The 15,793-nt window shown below is 32.8% G+C and overlaps 1 protein-coding gene across 1 annotated transcript in view; it reads left to right on the top strand.

The window, feature by feature from the left end:
• The window catches only part of LOC140044953 (uncharacterized), a 30,086-nt gene that overhangs the window by 10,203 nt on the left and 4,090 nt on the right, over positions 1–15,793 (top strand). Inside the window, exons 2-11 of the mRNA XM_072089672.1 lie at positions 2,530–2,770; positions 4,022–4,216; positions 5,530–5,682; positions 7,246–7,431; positions 7,811–7,902; positions 10,368–10,494; positions 11,981–12,127; positions 13,958–14,052; positions 14,459–14,650; positions 15,630–15,715. Of these exons, the coding sequence (XP_071945773.1) occupies positions 2,537–2,770; positions 4,022–4,216; positions 5,530–5,682; positions 7,246–7,431; positions 7,811–7,902; positions 10,368–10,494; positions 11,981–12,127; positions 13,958–14,052; positions 14,459–14,650; positions 15,630–15,715 (1,507 nt within the window). The 5' untranslated portion in view covers positions 2,530–2,536. The remainder of the gene's footprint in view (positions 1–2,529; positions 2,771–4,021; positions 4,217–5,529; positions 5,683–7,245; positions 7,432–7,810; positions 7,903–10,367; positions 10,495–11,980; positions 12,128–13,957; positions 14,053–14,458; positions 14,651–15,629; positions 15,716–15,793) is intronic.

Genomic DNA, 15,793 nt, shown 5'->3' with positions numbered 1-15,793 from the left:
GCTTTGTACTGTACGCTTGAATGAACCTGACTCCTTTGCGGCGGCGGTGACTAGTGGAAACTCCTGAGCCTTCCGTAGTAGAGAGATTAAATTACAACACAGTGTTTGAAATAGGGAAAACACACCTGACTTCAATTTGAAACAACTCGCACAAGCAGACGATCTTGTCGCACCTATTCTGTTTCTTTAGTCGCAAACAGAAAAATTAGGTCGCAAATGCGACCAAATACCCCTTAATTTGCAGCCCTGCATGAACAGAACAATTTAACCTTTTTTTGCTATCTACAGATATTGAATGCAATATTTGATCTCCCAAAGTGGAATATAAGAAATCGCTCAATAATTCAGCCTTGTCAAAATCACTCTGAGCCATAGATCCATCTAAATTTTTACTTTTGATATGAATCCAAAAGTCTTAGTTTTTACCACCAAAACTAATTTGTTTTCAAAGACTGATTTTGTTTGCCTCTTTACATTTGTAACTTTATTTATAATTTCATTGAAAGATCTATGGCAGTCGTCCTTATTCAAAGTATTTTTGTTCATTGCCTTATAAGATTTCAAGCTCTACGTTTTTTTCCTAAAGATTTCTGATCTCAGAGATCATCCATTGAGGAAATAATTTTTTTCTTTATATTTAAATAGGACACATGCTTCTACACAACTAGTAAGAATTGAGTGGAAATATTCCCACGAATCGATACCATTCATTTCAGAGAAGTCATTTGTCCAATTAACCTCATTAAGTAAGGACCTCATTTTATTATAGTGACCATGATATTATCATCACATTCATCCTGAAGTAAAACTGCTGCCTCGAGATTAAGAATAACATGATCATTTCTTCCAAGAGAGGTGGTCTCACTTCAATATCACTGCATATTTCTGGGATATTTGTAATCCATAAGTCAATATTCGATATCTGACCCCTCTAAAGCGGGTTGGTTCTACAGTAATACCAACTGCCTTAAAAATAGATCATCTGGACACAGCTACGACACAATTTATATCCAAAACTGACATAAATTTGTTAAAAAAATACACAATTTAAAGATATCAATTGTGTATCTACTGTACCTCTCTCTCCAATGACCTGACCTTTTTTACTTAATATTCATGGGTGCATTTTCGTTCATTTTCTTAACGTTGTCTCTACGTGTGATATACTACGCTCACGTTAATGTAAAATCTGCTTTTGCAAAACTGGCAAATTTTTAATTTTTTTTTTTAAATTAGCATAAAATAAACTGTATTGACTAATTACTACAAGACAAAAACTTAGGATTATCAATAAACATTTTAGCAAAAGCATAAAATCTGGGAAAAGTGTTCATGCATTTATTTTGTTTACTGTGCTGGCAGGTCTTAATAACACAATGACGGCCGGCCAGTACGCCAAATCCTTGATGCAATGAGACAATCTACCTTTCATGGTGATTAATGCTTTTATTTCTGAATCTTACTTCTAGACCTATCCATTATACACTAGTATGGTTCCATCCATTGTGTCCATTGATGCAGACCTGCCAACCCCTGGGTTATAAAAATCTGACAAATTTTTAGAAGTTGTCAACAAATTTTGGAGATTTAACACAAAAAATGGAGATTTCATGAATAACGATGGAAAATACTAAAAAAACACAAGACAAACCAACTAATATCTGGCCTCTATCTGTTGGATAGACTGTTGATGGCGAGCTTCAATTTGAAAATGGCTTGTTCATTTTGTCGCGAAGTTAGCAAAATATGAATACATTACACAATAACAAATGTTTTCATAAATCGGATTATTTTGTATTAAATTTGTGAAACCACTAGTATAAGGGAAAATTATGATAAAATCAGAAAACTCTGGTGAACTGAAGATTGGCCTTAAAATCGGGTGACACCCAACATCATCATGTGAGTTGGCAGGTCTGTTAATGTAGTTAAGGTCAATAATGATTTGTTTTGAGAGAAAATTGAGCTGGCATTCTGCACAAACAACCAATATCAACTTTAACCAGGTTAAATTTGGTGCTTTCTTTCCCTGATTAATTATTATTCATAGCCTGCCTATTTTTTAAATTTTACTTTTCTGACATCAATGTAGGCCATCATCATGGAAGCAATTTAAACAATATTCAAAAGTTTCTATTTTCTTAGAAGCATGTTTGTCTTTTTACCCAGTACCATGCATACATGTCTCAACCATTTACTAAATTTCATCTGATGGGAACAGTTTTGGCCTGTACTTGTAACAATCAAAATCTGTCTCAATTTCGCAGAGATTGGATTGATTTGGTTACATATTTTGCTTTGTAAAAAAAAACTGACACATGCCACATTTACGTATTGAAGTACAGCAATTTTTATAAAAATAAGGAATAATTTACTTAAAACTTGCTTCTATCATTCTATTGGATCAATTTTTTTAAAATTTCCATTAAAAACTTAATATATGTGTCTGGGTCCCCCCTATTAAAAAATCCTGGATATGTCCCTGTTTTGTTGAAGTTGTTAGATGATGTGTTATTTTTTATTCCATAGAATAAAAATGGGTAATGAAGATGATGACCTTCAATGGCTCGAAAACTTGCTTAGCGATGTCCAACTTGAAAAGTTTTTTACACGCATTCATGAAGATCTAGAAATTTCACGTCCTTGCCACTTTGCATATGTTATGGAAGAGGATCTAGAAAAGATTGGTATGGGAAAACCAGGTGTACGAAGACTAATGGATGCTGTCACAAAACAGAAACTGATTCCAAAGAAACGATGGTTTGAAAAGGTAGGATTATTATGTGTACACATACTCCACCTAAAATATACAGCTCTTCAGAAGGATTCCTGGTTTGAACTTTCTATTAGTATTTCAAATAAAATGGTTTGTTTCTTGAACTGTAAAACTTTTAAGAGCCTGGTGAAGCAGACAGAAGGCTGTGACGTGAAGCTAAAAAGTGAAGCCACGCCAATGTGACACTGTTACTCATATAGCAAATTGAATATAAAAATTAGTTTTTTCATCTCTTTCATCAAATTATGCAAAATTAAAAGAGCGTGAAACAGCGCCTTTATGTGTCCATTTTTCCCCAAATCTTCAATATTTTTGCTCAAATCATTATCTTCCAAAATGATCCTCTTCATGTTTAAGTTGAACGTAATGTGGGCCCAGTAATTTCACAGATGCTTCAATACAGTATACTGTATATTCTCTATGACATAATTCTAGGCACTATTCAGCACTATATAAGTGTACATGCATCAGATACGCTTGTATTTTAACATATACAGTATATACAGCTGTATATTCTATATGACATCATTGTAGGCAGAATTCAACTCAGTGTACATGCATCAGATATATACTTATTGCGCTGATATTTTAACCTGTACAGTATACTGTATATTCTGTATATTCTATATGACATCATTGTAGGCAGAATTCAACTCAGTGTACATGCATCAGATATATACTTATTGCGCTGATATTTTAACCTGTACAGTATACTGTATATTCTGTATATTCTATATGACATCATTGTAGGCAGAATTCAACTCAGTGTACATGCATCAGATATATACTTATTGCGCTGATATTTTAACCTGTACAGTATACTGTATATTCTGTATATTCTATATGACATCATTGTAGGCAGAATTCAACTCAGTGTACATGCATCAGATATATACTTATTGCGCTGATATTTTAACCTGTACAGTATACTGTATATTCTGTATATTCTATATGACATCATTGTAGGCAGAATTCAACTCAGTGTACATGCATCAGATATATACTTATTGCGCTGATATTTTAACCTGTACAGTATACTGTATATTCTGTATATTCTATATGACAATTCTATGAACAACTCAGCACTACAGAAGCGTACATGCATCAAATACATACTTTTGCGCTTGTATTTTTAATGTGTATCCATGTTGCATTAAAAAAAAAAATTAAATGTTGGTAAAATTATCTCTTTTATCACAAAGATCACCTATAATTCGTCATAGTTATCTTTCATTTTTTTTTCAGATCATTAATATTAACCCATTGGAAAGTCGTTCTTACACAATGCAACCACAGAAGACAAAGCCAATTTCTGCCCAGAAGACAAAATCATTGAAGTGCCTTATTAGTGAATCAAATCTAGTGTTATACGAAAAGTTAGGAGACGGATCCTTTGGATATGTCCGAAAAGGTGAATGGACAGCATCAAATGGAAACAAGGTATATGTTTACTCTATCAATTGGTGTGTGTATTGTACTATTTATTTCATAAGTTTAATATGGATCGTCATAGGAATACAAATTTAAAGTTGATATGGAATTCGTCATTGCCATTTAGGTGATATGTGCAAATGCAACATACACATACTTTAAAACGCAGAAAATGGAAATGCCATTCTTACTCATAAAGTAATTAATGTTGAATGTGTCTACTTTGTGCCATAATATACTTATATAACTACATTGTGTTAAGCAATACTTTGTGGAATTACAGGACCCACATTGTATTGTAATTCTGAAGTATCTGAGCAAGAATCTTGCCTTTGGAAGCAACATGTATGCTCTTTTAAATGTGATGTACAGATCTACTATACTAAAATGCAAAGAGATAAAAATACCAGTTTTTTTAACATCTGATGGTTAAAATTGGAGGGTAACCTTTTATTCTGAGGAGCTATGATAAAACGGAATTTTCACATGTGTTTTCAGATAAAAATAGCTCAAATTTAGAAGAATAGCAAAATCACAAGGTTCTATATTCTTTATTTGACATTTCTAATGACATAAAACATAGAATAGTATTTGCAAATGTAGCTTTTAATGACCTAAAGAAAGTATGGAATAAGTGTAAATTATCAATTATTTATTAATCAATCAGTTAATTGATGTAAAATGTAACAGAAAAGATTGACATGTTACAGAATCAATTTTGGGCATTAAATGGTCAATAGTTGCTGGAAATACAAAACTATATAAAATATGCCACCCTCTGAAAGAATCATGTGTTGGTCGATGTTCGCAATGTTCTAAAAATGTGTGAAAATACTCCTGTGCATTCTTTATTGCATTTGCAATGGCTTTTTTTTCGAAAGACCAACTTACTTCAGGCACAATGAAAAAATTATTTTAGACCTGAAATGAACGCTCAGACCGGCTTTCTATTGTTTTTCCTAGACGTGTCTAAACCCCTATATGTCTACAGTAGATGCTGTTTCTCCGCCCCTTTTGTACGACTGACTGCACTTTCTTTTAAGCATGCATGCAAGGCGACAGTTCTTAAAATTGATCACTAAACCTTTTAACTTACTGAGTGACAACATATTAGGTCTATAAAGGTTTTAAATGGCCGTAAATATTTTTCATTTTTTTCTTGATAACAATTACAATTCTTTTACTGTTTGTTTATATACCGTGAAAAGTATCTTTATCGGGGAAGTGTGAGCTCTTATTTATACCTCAATCATCCCATGCGGTAATTAACATAACCACATCAACTACATTTAGTTTACCTGTTTTGTGTTTTTTTTCCCTAGATAAATGTAGCAGTAAAGTGTTTAAAGAAAGAGACAATAATGCAACCAGGTTTTTTTGAAGACTTTGTGACAGAGGTCAATTCAATGCATGCATTGGAAAATCCATATTTAATTCGACTTTATGGAGTAGTACTGTCATCGCCACTTCAAATGGTATTATTAAATCTAAAATTCATTTGTAAATAAGATTTTTTTTATATTTGCTCTTATCCTCCTCTTCCTTTTCCTCATCTTCATCACATGTTGATCCTCTATCTGCTATCAAAACTCATAGAAAAGCAAATGTAACAAATTTAACAAAATGCTGTGTGTGATTAAGGCTAATTTCACTACAAGCATGTCTATGCGAGTTTGGTGTAATGGTTATGTAACAAGCCTTTCAACTACAGTTGGGACGTTCTGCCAATAGAGGGCCAAAATCATGTTTTATGGCTATCCACGATAACCTGTAGATTAAAGCAAATTATGTTTTAAAATTACAAATTATAACTCTTGCCTCTTGTACAAACATTTTTTTTTTGGACACAAGTAATTCTCGAGAAAATGCAATTTCTGTTTGCTTTTTAATTTAAGACTGCTTGCCAGCTTTTGAAAATTCTGTCCTATCTTTTAACACTAGCAGGTCTGAAAATAATAATAATAAGTGGTCCAGAATTGGGGCCGTGGTCAAGATTTCCTCCAAAACTTAATGAAGTGGTCCTTGACCACATCTATCTGTATTTTCATTTTGGTAAAGATCTTGCAATAGCTTTTTGAGTAATCCTTCTAACCGACAAACAAACAGACAGACACATGCGATCGATTACATATACTGTACCTCATTGGCGGAGGTAAATAACTGCAAAGAAACCATTTTTAATGGATTGCCTACTTATTGATATAATACTGCTGTAACTGCTGTACCTTTGATAATTTGTTGATCTAAGATAGTATTATACTACGGAGCAATGCAATAAAACAGTGTTGTTTATTTACAATTTGCACCATTGTTCACATTTTAAAAACTGGTATTAACAATGATGGTTATTAACACAACAATCCTCCCTGTAATTGAGTGCATAGCAAAGCTAGGCCTATCATGTCACGATAAAAAAACAATATCTCTTGTGAGATTGCCATCAAAACACAATACCTTGTAGATATAGAGCTGAAACAAACATGGTAGTAATTTTTAGCTGAACTTATGTTGACAAATCAATTAATGGTGGTATGAGTGAGTGAGTGGCCGAGCGGCAAAGACAGTGGAACCGTAATTACGTAGCCATAACATCGGCAGGGGTTCGAGGCTCACTCACTCCATGGTTCTGGTGGTAGAACGAGTCTTCTCGGATAAGGACTATAAACCGTAGGTCCTGTGTACACAACTAGCTCGTGTGCACTTTAAAGAACCTAGTATATCTTTCGAGACGAGTAGGGGGTTATACCCCGTTGTATTAGTACATCACAGCCACTGATCACCAACTGGGCCCTCTGGGAGACCAGTCTTTGACTGAAAAGGTTACCCAGTATAAATATATATTTCAATCAATCAATCAACCTACACAGAAAGAAAAAAAACCCAGAATACTATACCTGTAGTACCGACGTCATATATAAGTCCATTACCATAACTGCTAGAAAGTTTTTTTACATTGTTTAAAGTTAGTTGAAGATAATTCCATAGACAGCTGGTTCTCATGAAACTGCTGTCATGTTGGTTTTGTTTGTAATTTACAGGTTACAGAACTTGCTCCCCATGGCGCCCTTATTGACAGATTACACAAAGAGGATGAGAAGGTACTAATTAGCACATTGCATGAATATGCCATTCAGATAGCAAGTGGAATGAATTATTTGGAGAGTAAGAGGTTTATCCATAGAGATTTAGCTTCAAGAAACATATTGCTCTCTTCAAAGGATAAGGTTAGTATAACAGTAACTTAGCTATCAGTCTTTCATTCTATCTCATCACTTACGAGAGGTGGTCGATTATGAGAAGCGGTCCCTTAACAGAGATGGTTGCTTACAATGTGTGGTCGTTTTGCTTACGAGAGGTGGAAAGACTGTAAAGATCGATACATTTGCACATGATTTAGACATTTTTGTAAAATATATAACATTTTCTATATCTTCTACATAAGCTGGGAGGCAATTTTTATTACTACATAAGCTGTTGACCGTTTCTCCATTAGCTGGTGTTGATTTATATTTACTACATAAGCTGTTGACCGTTTCTCCATTAGCTGGTGTTGATTTATATTTACAAATTTACAGTTTGTAACCATTTCTATGCATTGTATAGGTTAAAATAGGTGATTTTGGTCTAATGAGAGCACTGCCTGCTGAGCAAAATCACTATGTTATGACAGAGAAGAAAAAAGTTCCATATGCCTGGTAAGTTAATTAACTATTGAAAGGTTGAATTAACCTAAATTTACCCCCTAAATGTTAGGAAATAAGTGCAAAATCATAATGGAGTAAAATCCAAAAAGGAAGTAGTTGTATGGGTTAAAATGACTTCCTATTTTTGTGCTTTATTGAACACTATCACGAAAACAAAACGTTCAAATAAAAAATATAAAAAAAATAAAATATTCATATTAGCTTGAGCATCATTTAACAATACACCTTCCATGCAAAGCCAAACCATTCACCATTTTTCAGGGTACTTGCCATATCTCATTAATTAGTTTAGAATATCATTTTTATGTCAAATTTCATATTAATTACATATATAATAACATTATTTTTAAATGTGTTTCTGACCTTTGACCTGTATTATGGATTAACTATATCTGCATTAAAGAAAATCAAAGTTAAAATGAAAGTTCACAGAGAACTTTTGGAGATAAGAAAATATTAGTACTGTATATCCAATAATTGATTCATTCAAGTCCCACAATATGAATTATTCTCAAAACTATATACAGTATCTACAAGTAAAAACTCGTTCTGCGCATAACAATGATTTTCATAAACAAATACTTGTTTGTCAAACATCAAATGATATACAATACAGCCATGGTCAATAATTATTAATAAACAAAAGTTTGTGAGTAGACTTGCAACCAAGCATTTAAACAATATAGTAAACACTAGCAGTAACCCGTGCTCCGCACAGTCTTTTTCTGCCTTCATATGTGGTTATATACTTTGCATGTGCAAGTAAAATAAAAGCGCACTTTGATAAAAGTAGTTTGACAAATTATTAAAATAAAAACAAATTGAATCAAGAACAAAATTCGGAACTGTTTAAGGCCATTGATTTTTGACACTCTCTTCACTTTGAAATATCAGTAAGCTAAAAAATGAAAGCAATACTGGATATGGAACTTTTGACTGCGAAAATAAAAGACGATAAAGAAAAATTGTGCTGTGTGAATTAGATGATGCGTGCCACATTAACGAAAGTATAAAATGCCAAAATATATTATTTTGGGTGTTTTTCGTGGTGTATTCATTATTTGATACATATAGATAAAATAAAAAAGTGGACGTAAATCGAATGAAAAACATATTGCTGAGGAAGCACGAATTGTAAAGTTGTTTTCTTGTTCAACAATATATCATTTTTATACATTTGAATTCTTTTATTTCAATGGTTTTAACTTTTTGCAATTTTTTTGTGTGGGAGATTTTTTACCTATTTGCTACTTTTGTAATTATATTGTGGTCTAGCAGTAACCTGTGACTCGAAATTAGATGCTGCGCTCGGACACAAACTTTTAAAAATATTGGGTGTATTTTCGTTTAGATGATATTTTTTGTAAACACAACACCCAATTGGATTTCTTTTATTTGTGTGTGTGTTTTTTTTTTCATTTACATTTTTTTTCTTATTTCAATGCAATTTTTTTGCACGAGTTTTGGTACCTTTTTTTGCTACTTTTGTAATTCAGGCATTGTCTTTTGAAAGTTATAGGTGTGTTAAAAATTGCATTTCTCAATACATTCAGGTGTGCTGTTTGTATTTTGATGTGTAGAAGTTTACCAAATTTAAGGGTGTTGTAAATACCAATCCTCAAGGGCAGTTTAATAGTGTGTTGGGTGAGTGATCGCACTCGTTCGTTGGCTTGACGGTACCCATTCAAAACAAACAGCCTTTAAAATAAAATAACAACAAATTCAAAATGGTGTGCCCAATTAAGTCAACACAATACAGTTACAATTTACTCACCGTCTCAACGTCTAACAACATACACCAATGGAGTGTACTCTCAATAGAGAAGGCTACTGTTAACTATCAGCTAGCTAATGAATGCTTGGATTTTTCTTAAAATTCATCAATATATTAACATTGGCCTATAGCGTTATTTTTCTTTTTAGTTTTATTGTCTTAATTATGCAAGCAAAATGAATTTTGATTTTGAAAAGACCAATAAAATTTACTGAATCTTTGCCAGTTTCATGTGATGTCATATCAGTCATATTTTCATAACTGCTTGTCATTTATCATTTAAATTACACATAAACATTAGGTCAAAAGTCAACATATAAGCATAAAAAAAAATGTACGCAAGAATTTCAAAATGCAAAAAAATCAATTTCTAATCATGATTCAGGTCATTTTGAGTGTTTCAAAATGTTTAAATTTTTTCGCACTTTTGCATTTTGCCGTGCATGGCATAAAATTTAACACTTGTTCTTTATACCTTACGTGATAAACTCTTTTCATTTCCATAAAGTCAAAATGTGAAATAAAAAAAAATAAAAAGATTTTCCAATTTAAATTCCTATAGCTCCTCTGAATGAAAGGTGACGCCTATTATTGTATGTATGAATACATGATGGATTAAATGTTATGATGTCATAATTTTAAAAAACTATATTATAATTTATTTTGTTTATTGATTTTTTAGGTGTGCACCAGAAAGTTTGAAATCTCGACGTTTCTCTCATGCTAGTGATACATGGTCTTATGGAGTTGTTTTATGGGAGATGTATACATTTGGACAAGAGCCATGGCTTGGACTTAATGGATCACAAGTAATAATATTGTAACATTTTATGCTAGCGTCATTAGATTCCTCTCAGGGCAGTTGACTTAATAAAGTAAAGTCGAATTAGTCCCCACATTTACATTCATAAATTGTGTAAATTTTCATACAAACAAAATGATTGAATCAAAATAAGGCAATATACATGGCTGCATTCGCATGCTCAAATTTGAGTTAGTGTTTACCGACCGACCAACTGACTAGAAACTGAAACTGAATTAATCTGAATTTCAAAGAAATTCAATGGTAACATAAATGGGTAGTTGTAGTAATTGTCATAATACAGAAAAATGGCAAAATCAGCACTGTGGTCATGTTACAAGTGTTGTTACAATATAGAGTATGTGATAAAAATCCTAGAAAGTAGGAAACCTCATCTTATAATTTTAAAACCTCTCCAAAAATATGGCTTATATAGTAAAGTTTCATCAGCCATGCAAGTGCAATATGGCTTATATAGTAAAGTTTCATCAGCCTTGCAAGTGCATCATGTTTTTTTTATTGAGGCTATGCTGCAATTTCTGTTTGTAACCACTCTTTTAAACTTCAGCTCAAATGATTTATTGTTAGATAAGTTTTTTTCTTTTTATCCATTTAAAATTTTAACGACAGATTTTATATACCTAACTTGTTCTGAATATTTTATATGTTTGTATTAGTATGTTTTATTGAGAGCCCTTTATGATCAGTTCCTTCACTAGAACTGGATAGGCCACCCTCATGATCAGTTCCTTCACTAGAACTGGATAGGCCACCCTCATGATCAGTTCCTTCACTAGAACTGGATAGGCCACCCTCATGATCAGTTCCTTCACTAGAACTGGATAGGCCACCCTCATGATCAGTTCCTTCACTAGAACTGGATAGGCCACCCTCATGATCAGTTCCTTCACTAGAACTGGATAGGCCACCCTCATTAAAGATGGTAATTTATAAATAAACAATTAATTTCAGTTGAATAAATATGCCTTTAACTAGATACTAGGCAATGCTTCTCTTTAGGCTGTAGCAATGGTGGAACAAATAATGTGCCCCTTCTATCTATCATCATTGAAAAAGCATTTAAGAATTAAAAGTTTTATTACTCTAGGCCTATAATATGTAATCCAAAGGCAAATTACTGAAAAATATATAGGCCTATATATATATGACTCAATTTTCCAACAGATGATTTAACACAGGCATAAACACCATACATTGACTGTTAATGGAGACCAGTCCTAAGCCTACATTTCGTAGTGATGTTTAACACAAACAACTTTTGAATAACCTTGTAATCCATTTTTTTTCTCAACCATTATTTCGTATCATAAGAATATAATGTATAAAATACATTTTGACATCTGAAATTGCTTGTTTCCGTATTGTAATTTTTTATCATTTTTGCTCAAAGAAAATTTGCAATTGGGTAAGGTTACATAAAACTAACGAAACTAAATATTTTATTATAAAAAATTTGTTTTCAATTAATTCAGATTTTACAAAAGATTGATCAAGAAGGGGAACGTTTACCGTTCCCAGACAATTGCCCCTGTGACATATACCAGCTTATGTTGCAGTGCTGGGAACACCCTGCTGAGAAAAGGCCAACTTTTAAGGCCATCAAAGAATTCTTATGCAAGGTCAGTTAAACAGGTTTTTGACATTTATTTTAAACATTTTTTAAAATTCTATTTTGTTATAGTTTCGATTTCAACATTAATACATATATTTTTAGTGACTCTGCGCGGTCACTAAGCGTTTTCAAAGGAATGAAGAAATAAACACTAATGTATGGTGAGAGAAACGTCGATGTACCAACACATTTCGTGGGGTTAATTACTGCAGTAATGTTCTAACCTCTCAAATACTTTATACAAATGATCAATGTGCTGATGCAGGAGTTGCTATAACCGTTTTGGTTCAGACAAGGATTTCCGTTTCACCAACTGCTCTTTGAGAATTGTAATAGCAGATCACAAATTTCTTGTGCTATCTCAGGCTGTAATAAACAACATAGGCAAACATTGTAGGCTCGGCTGTGATACCTCGTGTAAGGAACTGTGCCTCAACCTGAGCAAACCAAATGGTAGGGTCGCCAGGCCAAAATGGAGGAAGCTACTTGTTGCACTTGTCCATTCCACTATTTATACATTTATGACAAACACAACATTTTTTGTTATTTTTAATTTTTAGTGTTACCTTTATATACTGATTTTTTTCTTACTACTTCCATTAGAGCATATCATTTCAACATAATTATTATATTATTATATTATTCTTTAAAATAGAAAACCTGAAAATATACTTACGTAAGCCTGGGGTACAGGTATAATGATGGCCTGCCAATAATAGTGGTCATGTCTTTTCATTGGTTGGTTTTCAACTGAAAGTTTAAATCACCACAGATTAGCATTATTCAATCTGACCTGTGCTGCTAGATTTATTAATGCTGCATGCGAGGCATGATAGCTGACCACGGTCCGGTGGTGTATTTGGTTTTAATTTGTTTTTAGCATAACAATAGAGATCAGTATGGTCCTTTTAATCAGATCTTTAATTAAATAAGAGACAAAACTATCTGCTTCCTTGACCGGTTCATGAATACAAAAGAAAGCAAATCATTTGAAAAAGACTGTTACAATTATAGGGGGCAGTAACACCTATAGGGGGCAGTATTTAATTATCACATGATTAGATTAATCCCCACACTCCCCTGTTTAAGCTGAGTTTGTCCTCAAACTTAATATTATGAAATAAAATGTAAGATTAAACTAAATATGCAGAAACATTTTACATTTGGTACGCACACTTATCAAAATATCATTAATATTAACTAGCTGTTGGTTGAGCATATCATTGGATCCATATACTGATTGACATCTTTGATTAAACTTCTTCCTTAGTCGGATGCTGCGTTGATGTCTTCAACAAAGGACTCTACACATTCCCCTTCGGCTCCCACAAAGTGTCTCATCTTCTTCTCTGGGAGAACATATACTGTGTTTCCATTCTCATGGGCAGCACGCCTAGTTGCTTCTAGTTCGGCTCTTAGCTCATCAACCGTCCTCTGCACATCTCGCAACGATGCCTTGCTTGCCATCACTGATCTCTAATGTTAAAGCCAAATACGATCCACGATCCCGCTTCTGACACCAAATTGTAAGGATGTGGACGACAACACAAAAGGAAAAACACGCCTTTTCTCACTTTTACCACGGTCCGGTGGTGTATTTGGTTTTAATTTGTTTTTAGCATAACAATAGAGATCAGTATGGTCCTTTTAATCAGATCTTTAATTAAATAAGAGACAAAACTATCTGCTTCCTTGACCGGTTCATGAATACAAAAGAAAGCAAATCATTTGAAAAAGACTGTTACAATTATAGGGGGCAGTAACACCTATAGGGGGCAGTATTTAATTATCACATGATTAGATTAATCCCCACATAAAGAAAATTTGTCTTTCATAGGTTCGACCACTAGAGATGTTAGCACAAGAGACCTGGGAGGAAGCCAACAACATGTTGATGAATGATGGAGACAGGATTATTATCATTAATGGCAGGTAAAAGATTGTTGATTTTTGTTATTTAAACAAATTAATTTTGTCTTTGTGTGTATGTTTGGAAATTGAAGGGATGTTTCAGTTTCCAATTATCAACCTCTGTTTGACCAATTTGTAAACTCAAACAATCTAAAATGACACAATGTGTTTGTTGTTTCATTGATTGTGCTTTTTATATTTATTAAAAATTTAGCCAAAATTAAGAGGAAAATCACTAAAGTCATTACAATGTTTAGATATTGAGTTACTTACATTCAATTTTATTCAATTTTTTTGTTAAAATAAACCTACTAGAGATATTTCTTTTATAAACATGTCCAGGTTTAATTCTTTTACTGTGGTTCTATTTTCTTACTGTTAAAAAAAATGACAATATACACAATTATACATTATATCTATATTTTAGAGCTGATACTCAATGGTGGAGAGGACAGAATCAAAGGACAGGTGCATTTGGAAAGTTCCCAAGAACTCTTTTAACTAGTGGTGCATTGACCACTACTGATATTAGTGAACCATTAACCAATAGTTTTATACATACTGGCCATGGTGATGTCCTTGGTGGAAAGTCATGGGGCTGTCCAGAAGCTATAGATGAGTAAGTTGTTTACAAATGATTTTACAAGATAATAATTATAGACTGTAATTTCTCATGGAAAACACTTGTTTCACCAAAGGGTGATTTCGTTAAATCGTGCGCAGACCATGTAATTTTTTATTGCGCACTGTGAAAACATAACCACATCAATTCATGACCATAAGGAATATACTCTGTAAAATTGACCTAGCTAGATGAAACTGATATCAGGATAATTGACTGACAAAATAGTGCTAAGGAAAGAATAAATAAATAAAGATTCTGACAAAATCAATAAGTTTATATGCATGATAATATATATAACCTAATTAAATAGCAATAAAAACAATTCAAGTTATGGTGTACATAGTCTAGAATTCGACGTCTTTGTGTGAATTTGTCGAAGCCTAATATCAAAGCCTGTTACAATAGCCTATCAAGTTGAGCTCAGCGTTCTGTTGTTAGATTACCTGATGGAAAAGTGATAGTTAATGTTTAATACATGTTAAGCTTTTTGTAAACGCTTTTTCTCACTTACAGAAAAATATCACCAGCAAAATTTAGTTTTAATGGTATAGAAAAATGCAATAGTATTATCATTAATATCATTCCATAGGTCATTTTGTTCGTAATTTATTTGCTCTGTGACCACGGCAGGTATCTGTGTGTGGTTCACATATTCTTACCTACATTTGAAAATTAACAGTTATTTACGCCAAGCTTTACTACAGTACACTAGAACCCCTCCTCAGATCTCTCCAAAAATATACTAATAGGTTTTATAGGGGTCACTGTAATAATGAATCAAACCATAGAGGGCACTATGAATGAACGTAAAAATATTGCCATCTATATTAATACATGCTGAAGGTGAAAACATGTATTAAGTATTAAGGGGACAGGGACTCTTTTAACTGTCTATTTTGTAGGGGCTATATTTTTTATCTACACTACCATTTATTGTATGTACTAATTCTTAAATGTTTATCTACTTTTAAAGCCTTTATATTAAGAATCCAATGCAACCAAGTGATGATTTTGAACAAATGCAGCCCAGTCCACTTGCCTTGCCTGACCGATCAAAGGGTAAGAGAGTTATTTTTCATTAACATTTCACATCCAAAACACAAAATAAAATGTGTGTTTATTCTTTTGAATTATTAT

Source organism: Antedon mediterranea, chromosome 3 (assembly GCF_964355755.1).
Source record: "Antedon mediterranea chromosome 3, ecAntMedi1.1, whole genome shotgun sequence".
Classification (NCBI taxonomy): domain Eukaryota; kingdom Metazoa; phylum Echinodermata; class Crinoidea; order Comatulida; family Antedonidae; genus Antedon; species Antedon mediterranea.
The sequence above is the reverse complement of the archived record's forward strand: the minus strand, read 5'-3'. Positions and strand labels throughout refer to the sequence as shown.